Source organism: Mastigoproctus giganteus, chromosome 13 (assembly GCF_048544385.1).
Source record: "Mastigoproctus giganteus isolate SK-2022 chromosome 13, ASM4854438v1, whole genome shotgun sequence".
In the NCBI taxonomy this organism is placed as follows: domain Eukaryota; kingdom Metazoa; phylum Arthropoda; class Arachnida; order Uropygi; family Thelyphonidae; genus Mastigoproctus; species Mastigoproctus giganteus.
Window position 1 is genome coordinate 12734317 of NC_143587.1, and position 22683 is coordinate 12756999.

The window sequence follows — 22683 nt, forward strand, 5'->3', positions numbered from 1 at the left end:
GTAGATTTTTTTACTTGCATTTCCCGCTTTTTCGCACTTGTTGTCATTGCGCTCATTGTTTCGCACTTGTTACTGGTATATTAGGTTACGTTTTGCCACGTTCTGCCAAGAAATGGCTCAGAAAAGATTTTCATACAGTGCTGAATTCAGGTAATGAGGAGTTATATGAATTTTATGATGAATAAAACTTGAGTTCAATAACTTTATGTAATACATTTTTTTTCAAATTTCAGGCCCCAAAATTAAGGTGCGTCTTATACATAGGAAAATACGGTAATTTCACTATCTGTTTTGAGAACCTTTTAAATCCTCAATCAGATTCTCTCTAAGATACCAAGTTTTGTAGCGCTCAAAATGTGGGCACCTATTTGCCAATCCAAATTACAGGCATACCTCAGTTAACGTTACCTCTGATAACGAAGCTTCGATATAACGAAGTCCACGATTTCAAGCCCCATTTAACATAAAAAATATTCCAATTTAAGGCCAATGCTCGACGATCATCCGATTGGTGAGTGATGGCAACTCGTTACGTGCTCCTGAGCTGCGGGTGTGTCTGTTATAACAGTTTTGCACGTCATTCGCCTAATTTAGTTGTTGTTTACACTTCATAGGGTGTGTTTCAGTGTGGTGCATTGCAATGATCCGTATCTGTCAGTTTTCTTGGTATGCCAGATCGTGATTTTTAACTGTTCTTTTAACAGTGTGGCGCATTGCAATAATCAACATAGGTTCTTTGATAGCATTACATAACGTATATTTTGTAAATTTTAATAGAAATATTTTTGTTTTAGTTAAAATGTCAGAATCAAAGAAAAGAAAAGCAATTTCTTTGGAAACTAAACTAAATATCGTACGACGTGTTGAAAGCGGCGAAAGAAGGTCCGATGTGGCACATTCTTTAGGATTAGCGCAATCAACTTTAACAACCATACTAAGTCAAAAAGATAAATAAAACAGTCTGCTGTTTTAAAATAAAATAAAACAGTCTGCTCAGAATTGTACAGATGTTACAGCGGCAAAATTAACTCGCTTAAGGAATCCAATTTTAGAAAAAATGGAGAAAATGTTAAGTTTGTGGATAGATGATATGTCACAATGTCATATGCCTTTAAGTCAAATGGTGATTCAAGAAAAGGCATTATTTTTGTTTAATCATCCGAAATCTAAACAAAATGAAGAAATTACGGAAACCTTTGGGGCTTCTCGTGGATGGTTCAAGAAATTTAAAAAACGGGCCAGGATTCATAGTGTAAAATTAACAGGAGAAGCTGCAAATAAGTTTCCAGAAAAACTAAAGGAAATAATTGAATGTGAAAATTTTCCACCAAATTTGGTGTTCAATGCTGACGAGAGCGGTTTGTTCTGGAAACTGCTACCAACAAAAGGCTTTATTTCTATTGAAGAAAAATCAGCTGCTGGGTTCAAAGCAGCCAAAGACCGTTTAACGTTACTCTTGGATCAAATGCCTCTGGCGATTATAAATTAAAATTGTTATTAGTTTCCATTCAGAAAATCCGAGGGCGTTAAAAGGTAACATAAAAATGAATTTACCTGTAATATGGAAAGCAAATAGAAAAGCGTGGATTACCAAGGAGTTATTTACTGATTGGTTTGTTAACCACTTTTGTCCTGAAGTAAAACGGTATTGTCAAAAAAACAACTTGGAAGAAAAAGCTCTTTTGTTGTTAGACAATGCTCCGGGACATCCTACTGATCTTAACACGTTGGACACATGCATTCCTGTCAAAGTTGTGTTTCTTCCACCAAACAACTTAGCTGATTCAACCATTGGATCAGGGAGTAATAGCATCATTTAAATCTCATCGAACATTAAGCAATTTAACTGAACTAGAGGATAAAGAGGAAATGACAGTTAAAACTTTTGGAAAAACTACACCATTAAAAACGCAATTGAAAACATTGATAGTTCTAGGAAAGAAGTCACTAAGAAATGCGTAAATGGAGTTTGGCGCAAAATATGGCCAGAAGTTGTACTAGAAGAAGTAAATAACATCCAAGAAATTAGAAATGAAGTTATCCAGATGGCTCAATCAATAGGTTTCAAAAATGTCGATGAAGAGGATGTTAGAAATTTATTGAATGCAGAAGATGGTTTTTTAGTGGAAGATTTAGAAAACCTTGTTAGCAACGAAGACAAAGATAATGAAGACGAAGTTAAAGAAGTTCCTGCCGAAAAAGTGTTAACAACCAAAGATTTAAAAAGGTGCTTAAATGACATTGAAAACGTTTTAAATTTTTTTTAGTGAAAATGATCCTGATTTAGGAAGAAGTGTTATTGTTAAGTGATCAGTGTTAAATGCAATAACTCTGTATAGGCAATTGTTAAATGAAAGAGAAAAAAGCATAAACAATCAACTTTAGACTCCTATTTTAAAATGTGATTTCACTTTGTATGTAAGTTGACTGTTTATTTAATAAAACTTTTCTTTGTTCGAAAAAAAGCTTTTCATTTTCTTTACGTAGGAATGTATCCCTGTTCTGGCCATGGTATTTTTACCTCTGAAAACGAAGTTTCATTTAACGAAGTAATTTCGTTGAACGCATCCTATTCGTTAATCAAGGTATGCCTGTACTTTAAATAAAATAATAAGGATGAGATAAAATGGCTCCGAAGTTTAGCATTTTATTTACTTCTTCCACATACAGGTGTGTGTGGAAGAGGTAAATAAAGGACATTTTAATATTTATTCTAAATATATTTTAATTCTTTCACAACACAGAACAGATCGCGTATGGATGGAACTAATTCTGGTGTAATATTCTTCTAACACTATCTGAAATGTTAAGTGCTGCAGCAAGCCACTTAACAGATCTGTATGAACTACAAATTATATCAGTAATAATCTGTCTTATCCATTCCAGAAATATCACAGGACATTCATGCAGAACAAAATATGCACCTAAGAGTGAGTCTGTTAATCACTATTTGGTAACCAAAATCAACACAATGATGAGAAGGGATACTGCAGGTTTGAAACTGATGTTGAAACCTGCATTAACGAGAACTGTTTCCATTTTGGAAACAGTTCTTGTTTTTTTATATCTTTATGGACCAGAAAGCCAACTCCATCTTCACTCTTTTCACTGTTTCCATTGGTGTACAGCATTTTTCCACTTGATAAACTTATAAGTGATTCATTTTCCTTCTTGTTTCAGCCAAACCGATGCTGTTCCAATTCACATTTTCTAATTCTTTTTCCAGCTCTAATATCCCATCTTCACCAATGTACTTATAATACATAAGGGTTAATTAATGCATCTATCTCTGTGCAGTCGAAGACAATGTTACTCCAACTTTGTTGCACGTTGAAGATTAGAAAAGGCAAAGAATTTGTATATTTTTCCCAAAGGAAAACAAAAAATAAATTGCAGCAAATTATTTTATATTTTTTCAATAAGCCAAAAGTTACTTGGCAAACAGTTCTGGATATAAAATTTATAAAATAAAGTTTGTTGCGTTCCTTCAGGCACTTAGCATTAGTAGTGGCAAATGATGCAGAAAAGCAAGCTTATATACAGCAACCACTAAAAAAAAAAAAAAAAAAAAAAAGGGCACTTGCAATTTCACCTATTTATTATATCCAATAATTTGTCTAGGTCTTAATTTATCTAAGCTATCAACTACCACAGCAACACAGTTTGTTCCAACAATCAACCACCTGCTGGCTAAAGGCAAACTTCTGAAATTCTATTCTGCAACCGTACATCCTCAATTTGAATTTGTGTACCCTCTTGTGCATAATCCAAGCAAGAGGAAGAGTCCATCATCATCGAGCTTGCTCAATCCATTCAAAGCCTTAAACACCTCAATCAGATCACCTCGCAGGTGACTAGTCACCAGAGGTTGCAAGTTGCAGAACTAAAGCCTTTCTTGGTAAGAGCAACTCTTTATTCCACTCAATCTCATTGCCCTTCTATGCACTTGTTCCAGCAGCTAAACATCCTACCTAAAATGAGACCACTAAACCTGTATGCAGTAATCATGATGTGGCCTTGTAAAAACAAGATAATCACCTCCTTATCCCTGCTAACAAAATTCCTGTAAATCAGTGACAAAACCACATGAGCTATCCAGGCAGAGTCTGTTTGCCTTGCTCAACACAATTACCCCCCCCCCCAAGTAATTTTCATTTTTTACAATCCTGAACATAATACCACACAGTTGGTATGTTACTCTGGGGTTAGTGTTACCAATATGCAGTACTTTGCATTGGTCAATGTTGAACTTCACTTGCCCCCTCTCAGCACATCTGCTCAAGTTTTCTAGATCCTGTCGCAGTAGTGTACCATCCTTAACAACCCTACCAACCTCCATGTTGTCAGCAAACTTGGACATTAACCCTGATATACCTTCATCAATATCATTGATAAATACAGAAAACAACAATGGGACCCCTGAGGAACTCCTCTAATAACATTAGTCCATGAAGAGAATTACCATTCTCCATCTTTTCCCACAAAACCATCCTTTTATTCATTGTAGCAACTTGCCCTTAATGCCATACTGTTCCAACTTGTATAGTAACATACTGTTCCAACTTGTTCCAACGTCATAGTATCCAATCAAATTGGTCAGACAAGACTTCCCCTTGATAAACCCATGCTGTGACTGAATTATTACTGCTGTCTTGTCTAAATGATCCTGCAATGGTTCGTTAACCAGTGACTCCATTATTTACCTTGGAAGAGAAGTCAAACTAATAGGTCTGTAATTACTCGTGTCACCCTTTGATCCCCTCCCCCTTTGTGAATTGGGGATACATTTGCACATCTCCAGTCTGTGGGGACCTCCTCTGAATCCAAGGATGCTCTCATAATTATGGCTAATGGTTTGCTTACTTCCTTTGCACATCCTTTAATATAACTGGATAGATTCCATCCAACCCAGGAGGCTTTCTTATGTTTAAAATCAACAAGTTCTCTTCCACTTTCCTCTCAGTTATTACAAACTCATTTAGCCCTCTGTTAAGAGTTCGATAAACTTCTGGCATCACTTTCCCAAAGAATTCCTCATGTGTGAATATTGATGCAAAATACTCATTCAGTTTGTCAGAAATCTGAGCAGGATCATGAAGAATCAAACCCTTGATACCATGTGGACCAATCTGATTCATCACCTTCCTTCTAGTGTTTACATAAATAAAGAAATATTTTCTGTTTTTCTTTGCAGATTTACAAGATTTACAAGAAATATTTTCCAAAGAATTCTCATAACCAGCTTTGACTTGCCTAACCTCTTTTGTGACTTGATGACAGACTTGCTAATATCTACCACAGGCTTCTGTATTGCCTGATAATTTATATACATACATCCCATGCATTTCTATTCCCTGCCATTAGTCTCATCAGTTCATCTGACATCTACTTGGGCCTATATCTTGAAGAATATCTCTTAATTAGTATAAAAAGCTTAGTAGCTTCTATGATTAATTCCTTGAATGATTCTCATTTAGTTTCTGATGGTAACATAATCAGTTGGTTACACTGCAGTGACCTTTGCAAACACAAAAACCCCATCATTTACTATTGCCAGTAGTTATATCTTTAAGTAAATTTCAAATCAATACACTGTTATCACTGCCTCCCAGTGGTTTTTTTATCTGCAGATTTGACATAAAAGGGGAAGCAATTACCACGTGGCCAAGATTTTTGCAGCACCGGCAAACACTAAGTTTCCATTTATACAGGGTGTTTCAAAAATGGTCAAAAATTTAGTGAAAAGTACAAACCAAAACAAGTAAAAAGTTCCTGTGAACATCGGGCCGCAAATTAACCATTTTTGAGATAATGCATATTTTCTGTTAAGATCCGCCACTGACTATGGTAGCACTAGTTTAGCAAAAAGCCATGAATCCTTTGCTAAGGGTGTTTTTATTAAACATAAAATAATACATTTTTAATTTTTGGTTTCAACACCACAGGATTTTACAGATGTTACAAAAGGTGTTCAAAATGCTGTCCTTGCATCCGCACACAGCATTGTAGTCTTCTGTGCATTGAGTTGCGAATCCTCTCAGGCATTGCTGGTTCATTTCTGATTTGTTGAAAGGCTCCTTCAACCCAGCGCTGCAATTCCTCAACTATGTTAACGTCAGAAGTGCACACCAAGCTTTTTACATGACCCTAGATACAAAAATCAATAGGATTTAAGTCTGGTGATCTGGGAGGCCACATTAAAGGCCCACCTCTACCTATCCACCATTGACCATACCTTCTAGTTGGATACCAAGTCACAACTCAAGCAAAATGTGCCGGTGAACCATCATGCATAAACCACATGTTCTGGCATTGCTGAAATGGGACATTATCATCATCAAGGAGGTCTGGAAGAACATTCCAGACCTCCAGGAACTGACGGTACAGTTCTCCTGTTAGCCTGTTTGGACCAATTAGATGGTCTCCTAGTAGTCCTGCCCAGACATTCAACGAGAAATGATTCTGAAGTTGTGACGTGAATTGCAGTAGGATGTTTGTCGGACCAAATGTGACAGTTATGAAAATTAAAAATACCATTACAAGTAATGGTATTTTTAATAAATTAAAATTGGGTATTATTAAACCCAGCTTAGTCAGTGAACAAAACGTTTAAAAATTGGAGGTTCAGGACACACCGATGTTGCATCCACTGGCAGACGTTCACTCTGGGAGGGTAGTCTGTATTGCTAAGAACTTATACATGCTGGATATGGTAGGGATACAGTAATTGGCGATGTAAAATTTGCCACATACACTGCTATGACTCAGTATATGCTCTTGCAGAGCAACCTTCCTTGTCGAAATTCCTGGCTTTTGTTCTATTCTTTCTAACACCCTTCTTCAACATCAGGTGTTATGCTTCCGGGCCTACCTGCTCACACTCCATGTGCGAAGCGGCCATGTTCTCTAAGGCGTTGATGTACCCTAATGAATGTGTGCCTGTTGGGCTGCCTTCAGCAGGGAAATGTTTCTTGGTACAAACATGCATCCTCGAGCGCACTGTAGTTGGCTTTACCACACATGAAGTGCATGTCTGCATACTCTTCGTTGCTATAACCTCTTTCCATGTTGACTATCCTTTGACAAGTACTAATATGCCTGCTACGTCTCAGAGTGGGGAAAGTGAGAGAATAACCATAACCTAACCTAAACAAACAAGTCAGTAGTGGATCCAAACTCTTACAGTTCAGTACAGTTCACCTTGTCAGTGGTGGATCTCAACTAGAAATGTGCAATATCACGAAAACAATTCACTTAAGGACCCATGTTTACTAGGCTTTTTTTTGCATATTATAGTCTGCACAGTCCACCTTTAAATTATTGACCATCACTTTTGAAACACTCTGTATTTAGTTTTATGACTTAATTGTTATACTAAATTATTTTCTATAAGTAGCTTTATAGTTCTAGCCAAGCTCCATGGTTTATTTTTGAATTTAGATAGCAATTTTGAAAGTTAATGCTTAGTATCTGTAGATTTTATGTTCATAACTTGCCACTGTTGTTATACGATATTTTTTTTTTTTTTTTTTTTTTTTTTTGATTTGGTAGTTGTTGGCGCATCGGCTTCTGTGGCCATATTGCACCTTCCAAGGTTTTTGCAGTACTTTGATCCAAGCCCGAGGCGGGAATCGAACCCGCGACCTTTGGGTTGCCGGGCAGGTACTTTACCCACTCGGCTAGCCCGGTCGGCCGTTATACGATATGAAATAGTGTAAGGTTAATGTAAAACTAGATAGCAAAAAACATAGCACTGTATTAGAAATCTGTTAGATTAGTATAATATTATCAATTTATCAGTAAAATTTATTAATCTAATTAAAGTTCATTGTTAATTAAATTATACTTAACGGAATCATGACCCAGACTAGAGCAGCAAAGCAGCATTCAGAGAATAGCCAGAGTGCTGTGGCTCGCGGGAAAACCTAAGGGGGGGGGCATTCTCAAACGCATCACAGTCTAAAACAATGTGCGAAGTGTGGAATGTTTGAAGACCTGTCTAGAACAGGAGATGATCAAGCCAAGGAAGATGTCTGTGTGTGCTAGGTGCAAAGACTGTGAAGAAATTAGGTGCGAACTCAGCATTCTGATGGGCATCTATGAGAGTTTGAAGTGTAGGTTAATGACTTCGAAGAAATTAATATGAGGGGCCATCAAGCTCTCAGCTGCCCAACTCAACACCAGAGTTCACTCCTGTGCATCAGGCAACACAGCGGCAATCTCCAAGGCAGAATGTGCTGGTCCCACAGGAACTAGTTATTGTTGGTGACTGTGTTGTCAGGGAGACGGGTAATATATTGTGTAAAAAGGATAGATGGAATAGGACCAGGGTATGTCTACCAAGGACAAAAGTTGATGATATTGTAGGGCAGATATCCTTTAAGGGCACAAAAGGTGATATTGCTGTCCATGTTGGATCTGCAGATTTACTCAAAAAGTACAAAAAGGTCAATGATAAAAAAAGTCACGAGTTAGGGTTAAATTTGAAAGTGTCTACAATTCTGCCCAGACACGATAGGAGGGAGTATATATGACGAGAGCCTTGTCAATCAATTCGGCCATAGAGAGATTGCGCAAGGCTCACGGGATAGAATTTTTTTCAGTGTGGTCTGTGCTTGCTAACAGGAGACACTGCTTCTACAGGGATGGGATACACTTAAATAGAAAGGGTGCAAGAATATTTCTGATGCTATCGGGGCAGTGTTAGGTGGGTCAGAAAATTCCTAGATTGGGGGGGATTCACAGACTAACAGTAGCCGCATGCAGAGGTGAAAGTGATTCTTGCTCTGCTTCTATTGTAATGAGCAGCAGCCTGGAAAGCAAGGTAATGGAGATTTCCAGGACTGCTGGGCATCATCCTGGAAAAAGTAAATACATGGGATGTGTTAGGGTAACTAAAAGTAAGAACATGTATACTTGCATGTACACTAATGATAGAAGTATAGTAAATAAAACTGATGAATTTGAAATGCTGATCACGACATTAAAGGCAGATATTGTTGAAATATCAGAGACATGGTGTCACAGAGATATAAGCAGTGCAGAATTGGAATTTGGGGAGTACAATATGTACAGAAAGGACGGAGAGGGTAGGAAGACAGGAGGGGTTATGCTGTTAGTTAAGAAACAAAATCTAAGGAAGTGCATCCAGTTGACACGGGTGGACAGTGCAATGTTGAGTCTGTTTGATGTGATATAAACATTGGGAAAGGGAAAATGAGAGTAGGAGTAATAGCTGTCCAGAGAAATAGAATGGACCAGTAAATCTCTTGTAATGGGGGATTTTAACTTTCCAGATATTGACTATAATTTGTCAATACTGTATTATATTGCACACTAGCAAGACTTTTGTGGATTTATTGGATGACTGTTTTCTACAGCAACATGTTCGAGGGGCAACAGGAGGGAGTAATACCCTTGATCTGATTATCAGCAGTGATTATTTATGCATTAAGAATTTGAAGATAAAGGAACCACTAGGTGACAGTGATCACAGTGTACTGATGTGGAATTTACTTAAAGATGTAACTACCATCAAGGGTAATGGGAAGGGTTTTTGTTTTCGCAAAGGTGACTACAGTGGTCTCAGACAGTTTACAAATTCTATACAGTGGGTCAACCAATGTATTACACAGTGAATTCTAAATGGGAAGCATTTAGGGACTTAATCTTGGAGGCTACTAGGCTTTTCATACCAACTAAGAAATACTGTTCAGGGTTCAGGCCTAAATGAACGCTGGATGAATTAATGAGGCTTGTGGCAGAGAAGAAAAATGCATGGGATGCATATAAATTATCAGGCAACACAAAAGCCTATGGCAGATATAAGCTAGTCTGTAATCAAGTCACAAAAGAAGTTATGCAGGCAAAGGCAGATTACAAGAAATCTTTGGCAAAGGATGCAAAGAAAAACAGCAAAGAGTTCTTTACTTATGTAAACTCTAGAAGGAAGGGGATGAATGAGATTGGTCCACTTAACATAGATGGTTCACTGTTGACGATCCTGCTCAAGTAGCTGATAAGCTGAATGAGTATTTTGCATCTACATTCACACATGAGAAGCTATTCAAGGAGGGAATGCCAGAAGTTTATCAAACTCTAACAAGGAGCTAAGTGATTTTGTAATAACTGAGAGCAAAGTGAAGGAAATATTGTTGAAGTTAAACATAAAAAAGGCACCTGGGGCAGATGGAATCTATTTAGTTATAATGAAGGAGGCAGCAAAGGAAGTAAGCAAAACCTTAGCCATAAATATGAGAGCATCCTTAGAGTCAGGGGAGGTCTCCATGGACTGGAGATGTGCAAATGTATTCCCAATTCACAAATGGGGTTCTCAAAGGGTGACACAAATAATTATAGACCTGTTAGTTTAACTTCTGTTCTGGGGAAAATAATGGAATCACCGGTTAAAGAGGTGATACAGTATCAACTAGACAAGACAGCTGTAATTCCTCAGACATAGCATAGGTTTGTTAAGGGGAAGTCTTGTCTGACCAATTTGATAGGATACTAAGATGTGTTCACAAAGGAACTGGATGCAAAAAATAATTTTGATGTCATATATACTTGGATTTCAGGAAAGCTTTTGAGACTGTTGCACATGGAAGACTGCTGTACAAATTGGAGCAGTGTGGCATTAAGGGCAAGTTACTGCAATGGATAAAGGGATGGTTGAGTGGGAGATGGCAGAGAGTGATAATAAATGGACACTGCACTACGTGGACTAATGTTATTAGCGGAGTCCCCCATGCTGGGCCGACTGATGTTTTGTGTATTTATCAATGATATCGATGATGGTATATCAGGCTTAATGTCCAAGTTTGCAGATGATACGAAAGTTTGCAGGATTGTTAATGACAGTAAAGACAGTATGCTACTGCAACAGGATCTAGAAAAGTTAGGCAGATGGGTCGAGAAGTGGCAACTGACGTTTAACATTGACAAACGCAAAGTACTCCATATGGGAAGCAGTGACCCAAAAGAAATGTACCATCTGTGTGGTTCTACACTCAGGGAGGTTGAGAATGAAAAACACCTGGAGATAATTGTGCAGTCAGATATGAAGTTTTCTGAGTAGTGCAGACGGGCAACTAGAACAAATCATGAAGTTTTGTAAATGATATATAGGAATTTTGCTTGCAGAGACAAAGAGGTGATTATCCCTTTGTATAAGGCAATGGCTACGCCACACCTTGAGTACTGTATACAGGTCTGGAGGCCTCATTTTATGAAGGATGTAGAGTTGCTAGAACAAGTACAGAGAAGGGAAACAAGATTGGTGAGGGGAACAAAGGGGTATGCTTACGAAGAAAGGCACCTGTGAGGTGATCTGATTGAAGTATATAAGGCCTTGAATGGTTTGAGCAGGCTCAATGGTGTACTTCTGCTTGCTCAGATTAAGAACCTGAGGGGGCATAGATTCAAATTGAGGTAGAATAGATATATGGAAGTTTGCCTTTAAACAGTGGGTAATTGATTGCTGGAACAGACTTCCATCTCAAATTTAAGGCTGAACTAGATAAACATTTGGAGTGATTGGATGGGTGAAATGGGAAAGGGTTTTTTTTTTTTTTTTTTGACGTGAATAACATCTGTGCTGGGGGTACCCTACGGTGCTCAGGCTGTCATGAAAAGAGAAACATCTAACCACTGTTATATCTCTGAAACTAATAGACAATATTATAAACAATTTATACTTATTTTGTCAGATATATAATGCCATCGATGAATATGCAAGAAAAAATGAGAAATTTTCATATTTAATATCATTTTTTTTTTTTTTTTTTTTTTTCAAAAAAACTAAAAGTTCACATTTTGGTCATTTGCTGTTGCGCCTTGGTTACTTTCACTCTCAATAGCAGTGACGCAACAAGTACAACGCATGCACCCAAGAAATTTAATTGTATGCAACAAGTTGCATATAATTGAGTAACAAAACTGTTGCCCTTTGAGAGCTCTACACGGATATATAACTAGATTTCAAATCGGGTTTCTAGTTTTCGAGATTTGTATGCACCTCGTTAAAGTAACTACTTCGTTCAGTTACTTCGTATTTGTCAAGCAGTGCGGTCGTGTTTCATTTAGTTAAGTTGTGACAATGCTGAAAGTTACATCAACTAAACGTGTTCAAAGATTTTGACAAAATCACAAATCTAACATTGAAAAGCAAGTACCAAAGTCGGCGGTGGAATGCAAGATAGAGAGAGAGTCGTAAACGTGAGCAAGATCAATTAGAGGCAGATGTCCGGCCATCAACATCAGAAAAGAACAGTGCAATGAGCGAATGGAGATCATCAAAAAGTGTTATACGTTAACTTCAAAAGAATTTCAACAAATGTTTTTGAACAACTTGTTCAGGTGTGTCTGCAGTGTTTGCGACAGTGTAGTTTCAAAATGATTTGAGATTACCAAAGTCAAACCACATACAAATTTTTGAAAATGAATTTCCAGAGCTTAAATTGTATTTTTTCATTTCACAATGTTATTCACAGATCCACCTTCGGCTCCATGGAGCCAACGTCGATTTTTTTGGCTGATGCTTATAAGCTTTCTTTCTTGCATCATATGCCTGAACTAATGCTAATGCTATTCTTAATGCATGAATAATCTGAAGATTCTTAATGCATGAATAAATCTCTCTTTATCTGATAATCAGATAAAGAGAATTACTCCCTCTTGTTGCCTCTGTAACATGCTGCTGTAGAAAACAGTCATCCAACAAATCCACAAAAGACTTGCTAGTCTGTGAGTGACCAAGCCATCAGTTCCAGTTAATATCTGGAAAATTAAAATCCTCTATTATGAGACATTCTGATTTGCTCGCCCACTCCTTTTCCATGTATAGCTGTTCATTGTACTCATCAGTCAATGAGTACAATGAACAGCTATAACACACACACACACACACCTACTCTCATTTTTGCTTTCCAAGTGCTTATGTCACACCGAACTGACTCAACATTGCAGTGGTCATCCACATCAACTGGATGAACTGCCTTACATTTTGTATGGTTTTTAACTAAAGGTATAACCCCTCCCACTCTCCTATCCTGACTCTCATTCTTTCTGAAATTTTTTTCCTCCCTGGGGACCTTCCTGGCATGCTCAGGCATTGTCCATGATTTTCCCCACCAGATATCTGTCTATTTCCTATTACAACTGGCTTGCCTCCCTGGGGTAGAGGATGGGCAACGTGGGGTTCCACTAGGGGCTCTGCAGCTAAATGGCTGGACGAACAACTGACCAACACTACACATACCAGCACTAAAACTTACAACATCTCTGGCCTTTACAGAGTTTTTACTGTGACACAGAGTATACAAACATTGATGGGAAGGATCCCCCACTACAGCTTGACAATCAATACTATTCACTATGACCTTACTGTATACACTATACTCCCCACATTCAAATTCTGCATCCCCTATTGAGTGACAATATCTCTGATAGCCCAACAATGCATTTGATGTTTTGACTGGCACTTCAAATTCATAAAATTTATTTACTGTGCTCCTGGGATTGGAGTACATGCAAGTATACATGACGCACCTGTTCCTACTCTTAGTTACCCTAACACAGCCCATGTATTTACTTGTTCCACGATGACTCCTAGCAATCGTTGAAATGCCCATCACCTTGCAGCTGCTGCTCATTCCAATAGAAGCAGTGCAAGAATCACTTTCACCTCTGCCTGCAGCTATTGTTAATCTATTAGAATGTGTATCCCCCTCCCAAGCCAACAGTTTCCAACTCACTTAACACTACCTTGATAGCATCAGCAAATATTCTTGCACCCTTTCTATTTAAGTGTATCTTATCCCTGTAACAGCAGTCTACTGTTAACAAGCACAGACCATGCTGTGAAAAATTCTAACTCATGAGCCTTGCATAATCTCTTTGACTGATTGTGGCTGAACTAATTGACACGGCTCTCATCATATACTCCCTCCTATAATGTCTGGGTAGAATTGGAGACACCTTCAAATTTAACCTTAACTCATGACTTTTTTCAACATTTCCCTGTGCTTGTTAAAATAGCAGATCTACTCAATGTCATTAGTACCATTTGCAACCCTAAAACAGCATTTCCCAAACTGTGTTCCACGAAACACTAGTGGTCCGTGAGATGTGAGTAAGTGTTCTGTGAAAAATCGTAATTAATACTGTATTTCTTCAATTCTAAGACGCACCTTAATTTCAGTACCACCAACAGAAAAAAAGCTTGGATTCTAAGAAAAAATAAAATAAATAAAATAAAATGCTAAAATAAATCTAACAAATATTTTTATTATAAAAAAAAACTGCAGCCCTTATCAACCCACTGCAGGATGGAAGCCTCCTCAACAACTCATGCTGAAGGAAATGGACCATAATCTGCCACGCTGGTCCAGTGCGGCGTTGGCAGATCAACCGTATTTAGCAGTCAGGGGCTTGAACCCCGGTCTACTCAAAGAGCGTGTGCTACTGTACTCCCGCTCCTGACCACTTGGCTACTAACAACAATATTATTTATCAGTAGGCATGTTATTCATCACTTCCTTCTGAATCTACTGAGCCATCGATATCTGAATCAATATCAGAGTCTACTTCACATTCAGGGTCAGATTCTTCTGAACCATTGTTATCTTCATTATCCCAAAATATATCATCTTCTGAGCCATCGAGGGCATTGGTGATGCAAACATTTTTTAAATGGGTGCTTGACTATTCTTTCTGGGATCAGCTTCCAAGCTGTTGATACCTATTTTACCAATTTTGATGCCAGCACTTTCTTAATTTTTCTGAAAGTGTCAGCAGAAGGTTGTCGGTAAACAGCCAGGATTCATATTCCTTTCTCAAGTAATCCTTAGATGGATTGTTGACTGAAACGTTGAGTGGATGCAGTTGGCTAGTCATGCCACCAGAAATCACAACCAAGTCACCACATTTTTGCACGATTTTATTTTTGACCCATTCAGACAAATGTCCACAAAATGCATCAAGTACTAGCACATGCTAGGTGGGTTATGATGACTTCCAAGACGTCTACACATTCAGCCAGTTTTCCATAAGCTCTGCTGACATCCATCCATTTTTTTGTGCACGTGCAATAACATCTTTGGGGAAAATTTCATTCTTCGGTATGGTTTTTCGATTTAAAATTAAATATGGTGGCAACTTTCGACCATCAGTGATGATGCATAACATCATAGTGATACGTTGCTTTTCATAGCCCATGCTTATAATCTTGATTTCTTTAGCACCTTTAGCGTTGACAGTGTAATTTCGAGGCATATCAAAGAAGACCGAGGTTTCATCAACATTTCCAATTTGACTAAACTCAGTTTCTTTTTTTCCTTAATTTCATCACCTGTCACTGAAAGTTAATCAGCTTCTGTCAAAAGTCTGCAAGAATTTTTTTAAAGACAGATGTTCAGTGCCTTAACGATGATCCACTATGACGCAAGAGTTTATCGTACCAGCCTTTAAAAATTAATTTTCTCTATTTCGAGGGACTTGGCAATTTCTCCGGCTTTCAATTAATGGCTTGTCAAGTGATGGGTAATCCTTTTATGCATGTTTCCGCTACATAACGTATCACAGCTTCATCGACTTGTCGAAATCTTCCTTTCTTAGGCCCTGTAAAGCACTTGATTGTTGCTTTGCAAGAAAATATGGAATCACGATCATTTCTCCAACAATGAACATTTACTTCACTAATGTCAAAATGTTGACCTGCAGCTCTATTTACATGTGGCTTTGTAGTGAAATCTTTTTGACACTTTAATGTGCAATAAGGGATCAAAATGAATGAAATACAGTAACTCCACTTCTTATGAACTTTTAAAGATACAAAAAAAACTTCCTAGTTTTCACTGAGTGAGTTCCACTATAATAAAATAATGGCGGCTTCACATTTCAAAAGTGTGCGAAATCACCCACACCACGTTATTGTGAAATAACGGTCAAATTTGGAGGCAGAGTTTCCACGTAAAAACAAAACATGTGGTGCTGTGTACAAAGCAAGGAAATTTCGGGAAAAAAAACTATGATTGTAAGACGCCATCGATTCTAAGACGCACCCCATTTTTAGAGATGTTTATAGGGGAGAAAAAGTGCATCTAGAATCGAAGAAATATGGTAATTAAAGAACTAAAATAAAATAAAATAAATAAATTTTGCATATTTGTAGTGTGCACAACTTTTGTATCAATCCATATTTAGCTTTTTTGTTTATGGTTATTAATATATTGGCATAGACTAATAATCAAACAGACTGCAGACCACTTTATTTTGGCATGCTCTGCATACAGAAGTATGCATAGAAGTAATGACATCTACAAAAAAGTAGCACTGTAGTGATCTAATATGCCATTCATATGCAATTTATCCTGGAGTACACCTTCCTTGTATAAATTTGTTTTGATAATTATTAGTATTTTGAAATACTGTATTATTATGAAAATAGATGACCATTGATTTGTGGTTGAAAAAAGGAACTTTAAAACAAGAAACAAGTACTTCTAGTATTGCAACTGTGGTCGATGAAAACCAAGACAATATTGTCACACTTCAAAGTGAGAATGAACAATCGCAGCCTTTTGATCCTCAAAAATCTGAAGTGAAGAAACAGGAATGAACTATTAAAAGACCAAAATGAAAGTATCATGACAATTATTTGAATTTCAGTTTTACATGTATTGGAAATAAAGATGCTCCTGATGCACAGTGTGTCGTATGTAATAAAATATTAGCAAATGCAAGTATATATGATGCACCTGTTCTTATTCTTAGTTACCCTAACACAGCCCACGTATTTACTTGTGCCACGATGATTACTAGCAGTCCTTGAAATGCCCATCACCTTGCAGCTGCTGCTCATTCCAATAGAAGCAGTGCTAGAATCATTTTCACCAAGCAAAACTAAAGAACTAAAATGGTCTTGGGCAGGACACATAGCTCAAAGGCATAATGACAGATGGACTAAAAAAATAGCAGAATGGTACCCAAGAGGAGCTAAAAGAAAACCTGGAAGACGGAAACGGACAGATGAAATTCACAAGTTCGTGGGTAGTAAATGGACGGGCATTGCACAAAACAGAAGGGCGCCTCCGTAGCCAGGTGGGCAGGAGCAGCAGTGCGTAGCACACGCTTCTTGATTAGACCGGGGTTCGAGCCCGTGACCACCAAAATACGGAGGATGTGGAAAGATCAGGGAATGACCACCGCATATCCCCAGAGCAATATGGCCTTAGTTGCTAATGCTCCTAAAAACCAAATAACAAACAAACAAAACAGAAGGAACTGCAAAGTTGCTGGAGAGGCCTTCATCCTGCAGTGGATTGAAAATGGCTGATGATGATTATTGGGAAACAGTTCTTGGCTCCTGCTGAACTCGTGTTCCGTAAATATATTGTGAGATGAAGAGTGTTCGATGACTAAAAAAGTTTGGGAAAAGATAACTGCTCCACAACTTCATTAACTTTTGCCCCTGGCAGACATACCCTGGTCCTATTCCACCTATCATGTTTGCACAGTATATTTCATGTTTCCCTGACAGAGTCCCCAACAATATTTTTGCTCTAGGAAATCAGTGCAATCTATCTTTCTCAGGTAATGCTCAGATAATGATGGGTACTTTTTCTAGCTTATTATGGTTAAACAGTTAATGGTAAACATAATTTCATATTATCACTGACACTACAAGTAATCAAAATATATATAATGCTTACCTGATTCTGTTAGTGTTGCCATGTATATCTTATCGACCCACGTATCGGCCCAAAATAAATTATTTTTATCTGCAATATGGAAGTCTAGATGGACAACATGCCTTAAATTGGATACCAATACCCTCTTTGTATAATTCACTAAATCCATTATAAAAATTTCTTCTCCACTTGTATAAAACAGTGATGCAGGAGTTTTATCTAAAAATAAAAAGGAATTATGACAAATATAACTAGCCAACAGGAACAATTTTCAAATCAAATATTCCATCATTCTGCTTTGATGAAAGTATTTCATGCAATACATTTTTACACTTTGCACTGCAGTGGTCAGGACACATCTCTAGTACTGTATACAGGTCTGGACGCCTAATTTTAGGAAGGATATAAAGCTGCTGGAAGGAGTACAGAGAAGGGCAACAAGAAAAAACTGCAGAGTCTGGAGATTAGGCACATGCAAGGTGATCTGATTGAGGTGTATAAGGCCTTGAATGGTTTGTGCAAGCTCAATGCTGATGGGATTCTTCCTCTTGCTCAGATTCCAACCTGAAGGGGTATAAATTCAAATTGAGGAAAGACAGTTGTAGGAATAGATGTGTGGAAATTTGCCTTTAGCCAGCAGGTGGTTGATATTTCTAGAACAAACTGCCATCTGTCGCTGTGGAAGTTGATAGCTTAAATAAATTCAAGGAAGAACTGGACAAAGTTTTGAAGCGAACGGACAGGTGAAATGGGCAGGGTTTTTTTTTTTTTTTTGGCTGATGCTGTATAAGCTTGCTTTCTTATATCATATGCCTCTACTAATGCTAATGCATGAAAAACATACTTGATCCCCTGCTGGAAAAAACAACTGATGGAGAACTTAAGAACAAATAATTTCCTAGATATAGTAGTTGGTTGTTCTGAAGCTAAACATGACTCCACACACCACCAAGACAGAAAATGAAATGAAAAAAAGTGTAGGGGTGAGGTTATATATAGTGGAGAATAAGACTGATAATATTAAGATCAAGACACAATGGTCACTATAATAATTATACAGTAGTTTTTATACCCAGGAAGTAAAATATATTAAAGCAGAATGAAAAATCATTGGAAAAGGGAACCAAAAGCAGTAGTAAAATATTTCAAGCATGCATTACACCACATGTAGTTTAATAACTTGCTAAAATAATTTGTTACAGACTATGCTTCTGGATCAATTGCATGATCCCATCAAGCCAAAAAAATGAGGTTCAGTTCTGGACAATTTTCAGGACATTAAAAGTAAATTAATAAGTGATCTAACAAATAATAGAAGCTATAATTTTTAGTGTTTCTCACCAACCATTGAAGTAAAAACGAAAACCAAAATCTTAAAAAGTTTGTTTAAATTTACAATAAATTTACAGTAGATCAACAAAATACGATTATACAAAATGTTACTGATAATGAAATACTGAATTAGGATAGAATAAAACAAATGTAATTTACAATTTGGGGGAAACAAAACGACGCCTCAAAGATCGTCTGGGGGAGCACACAAACGCGATAAGAAATGCGGATTATGGTAAACTGCCGTAGCTGAACATTTTTGGGAGAAGCAACATCATATCTCCCCGGACAAAGCAGTCATCACTGATTGGGTGCATAGATTTTGGGACCGCAAGTGGCTCGAGAGCCTACAAATTAGTTCTATTGGGAACAATATAAATAGAAACAGGGGTACACGCATTCATCCCCTCTTTGAGGCGGTTATCCTTGGAGGGGATGAATGTTTTCGCCTGGAACGCTCCCGAGCCGCTTCCGGTTCCAACATGTACGGGAACAGTACACGTTTACGTGAGATGCACCGTGAACCTGCTGGTATTTAATGAGGCACCGCAGTATAGAAGTACACTGTTGAGATTTATTTTATTTGTACATTCACTGTAAATTACATTTGTTTTATTCTATCCTAATTCAGTATTTCATTATCAGTAACATTTTGTATAATCGTATTTTGTTGATCTACTGTAAATTTATTGTAAATTTAAACAAACTTTTTAAGATTTTGGTTTTCGTTTTTACTTTAATGGTTGGTGAGAAACACTAAAAATTATATCGTGAATATACCCAACCCCAGAGGCCTATTTGAAGAAATAATAGAAGCAACCAACTTAGTAGATATAGCTAAACATAACATGCCATCAAGACAGAAAATGAAAGCAAAAATAAAGGGAGTTTAGGGTTAGTGCTGTATGAGGTATGGAGAATAAGGCTGATAACATCAAAAATTGTTACCTTACAATTACAGATAAAAGTATTAACAGTGACAACACTTTTTCCAGATTATTAAGAAAATAAACAAATGAAAGAAATTACTTCTAATTATAAGGCCAAAGAAAGGAAAGATTCTATCCCAACCATTGTTCAATATTCACTCACTCAAGAATCATTTGGGCAATACAGGACTACTCAAAACAAGAAACAGAACAACCCAAGAATTACACAGGTAACAATTATTAACACAACTGAACGGAACCTGTACAGCTGCCACCTTAAGGCCTATGCAACAGCATGTGTATATGGAAACTTTTGAAAATCAAAGAATTGAAGACTTTAAATAATGATCCAGCTTTAACCAAAATGCTCCACAACTGTATTCAGGTACTACCTGAATTGCATTCCCAGACGTTTTCTTCCAAATTAATTACAACTAATACATGCCACCCATTGCAGCAAGTAAATTATACATGTCACCACAAAATGCAAGAAAACCGTATTTTGAAGTTGTTTAATTTTGCTTATTTATTTATTTTTCATCCTGTTCTATTAAATAGTATTGGCCAATGCAAATCTTTATATTTCATAACTGAAGTACACTATAGGTCAATTTATGCAAAATAATTTCAAGTAAATTAACACCTACCAAAAGCCCAATTTGCACTACTTAACAAAGTAACCTTATTATAACAAAGTAACTACTTATTATAAAGTAACTACTTATTCAAAGTAACCAAATTTCTCTTACAAACAAATTATTTTAAAAAAATTAAAAAGTTACATTTAAACTAACCTAACCTCCTTTTAAACAAACTACTCAACTAGTAACAATGAAGGTAGTGAACTTAAAATCAGAGTTGTCATTGCTACTTACAAAAAAAAGCAGTATTGAAATTAAGATAATATAATATAAGGTATAATAAAGGTTAAATCTTTATTACAAAAATCAAATATATAAATATGATAGTCAAAATATAAAATATGACATCCAGGTATATTTTTTCACCTGATGCTGTACACACATCCATGGCACCTCTAAGGGGCTATGGATATGTTTGCAATGGCAGGTGGCTGCACATCATAGAATGTTTCATCTGAGTATATGCAGACTAAGCATGGGCAGCCCACTTAACTGAAAACAAAAATAAAACCAAACTTAACAGAAAACTTCTGTCCAAATATAAAGAGTTGGCAGGTATGCACACCACACCATCAAGACACATGACAAGCAAACTAGTCCCCATAACAAATAAAGCTCTCTATATAAAAAAAAAAAAAAAAAACCTGAGAAAATCTTTAGTAAGCATCACTGCCTGCAGTAGGAGGAATGAAAGACAACAATAAATAGGATAATGGAAATGGTCACAACAAAAGAAATCAGTATGTATACAACAAAAAACAATAAGACCCTTATATAAATTATGAAAACTGATAAAGTACTAACAATAAGAAAACAATCATCATTCTACTCTTCCGTTTGGTACGGGTTGAGTCCCTATTTAGATATCATCCTCCATTGTTGTCGATCTCTTGAATCTTGCATCATTTGTTGATAACTCTGAAAGCTTGTGTTTTCCTTTAGACATTGGAGCCATTCTCCAATGCCTAAAGGAAACAATAGGAAACAATATTACTACAATGCCTAAAGGAAACAATATTACTCCAACAATAGTAGCTAATCAATAATAATAATCAGATATTGGATTGTGTGTGCATTTGCATATGTATATTATAATCATTAGAGCACATAAATGGAAGTAACATGAATATTACTAATATTACTTTTTTTGTTAAATTGATCAGTTGAAAGCAATTTAATGAGAAAACAATTTCATGGTATGCAAGAGTTAGCTGAAATCACAAATCTCTCACAGAGAATGATCTTAAGAATTATTCAGATCATTTGCGCTCTTTTAAAGGTGAAATGAAAAATTGATTTTCAGATTTGTTTTCTTTTGAAGTGAAACCATGGATGTTAGATCCAACTGGATGATGCCAGGTCTACTAGTGAAGAAATTCAAGAACTCATTGAATTAAAATGTAACGAAGAATGTAAATATAAATTCGAAAAGGTGGAATGGCTGAGTAGTGGGGATCAAAAACAACTAAACTTAATTATCCAACAATGTGGTTTGAAATGGCTAAAGTACTTCTTTGTTTTATCAAAAGCAGCCTGAGGTTTTTTTTTTATTTAGTTCAGTAAATAAAATATTAACAAAGGAAAGAAACAGAACTTATATATGTTCAAAAGGAGACATTAGAATTAAACTTACTAACATCATACTGAACATTGGACTTCTCGCTAAGAAGCATCAAGGTTGGGGATCCTAATGAATAAAAAGAGTAAGTATAAAAGTATTTTCTTGTTTCAAATTTCATGGGGGACGATTAGGGGGAAAAAAAAAGTCTAAAAATGCCCTTTAGAGGGCGATAATTAGAAAAAAGGTTGAAAAACACTAGTTTACAGTGATCAAAGTTTGTTAATTCTGAGATTGCAGAGGGGAATAAACTGATCAGTCAATTTGATCAGTTTATTCCACATTAATCTCAGTGCAACCATTGAAAACTATGCACTGATTACAACCATTGAAAACTATGCACTGATTACAACCATTGAAAACATCACACATTGCTAGAAGAATCTGAGTCACTAAAAAAACAGGTGCTTGCCCTAGAGATTAATGTAACTGGGAGCTCATCACGGCTCAAGACTCTAGTAACTTACCAAGTG

At 36.8% G+C, this 22683-nt stretch overlaps 1 protein-coding gene across 1 annotated transcript in view; it reads right to left on the reverse strand.

Moving 5' to 3' along the window:
* LOC150075770 (prolow-density lipoprotein receptor-related protein 1-like) overlaps positions 1-22683 on the reverse strand; it is a 308354-nt gene that overhangs the window by 249121 nt on the left and 36550 nt on the right. The window contains exon 3 of the mRNA XM_090387878.1: positions 17712-17909. Within this exon, the coding sequence (XP_090244004.1) occupies positions 17712-17909 (198 nt within the window). The remainder of the gene's footprint in view (positions 1-17711; positions 17910-22683) is intronic.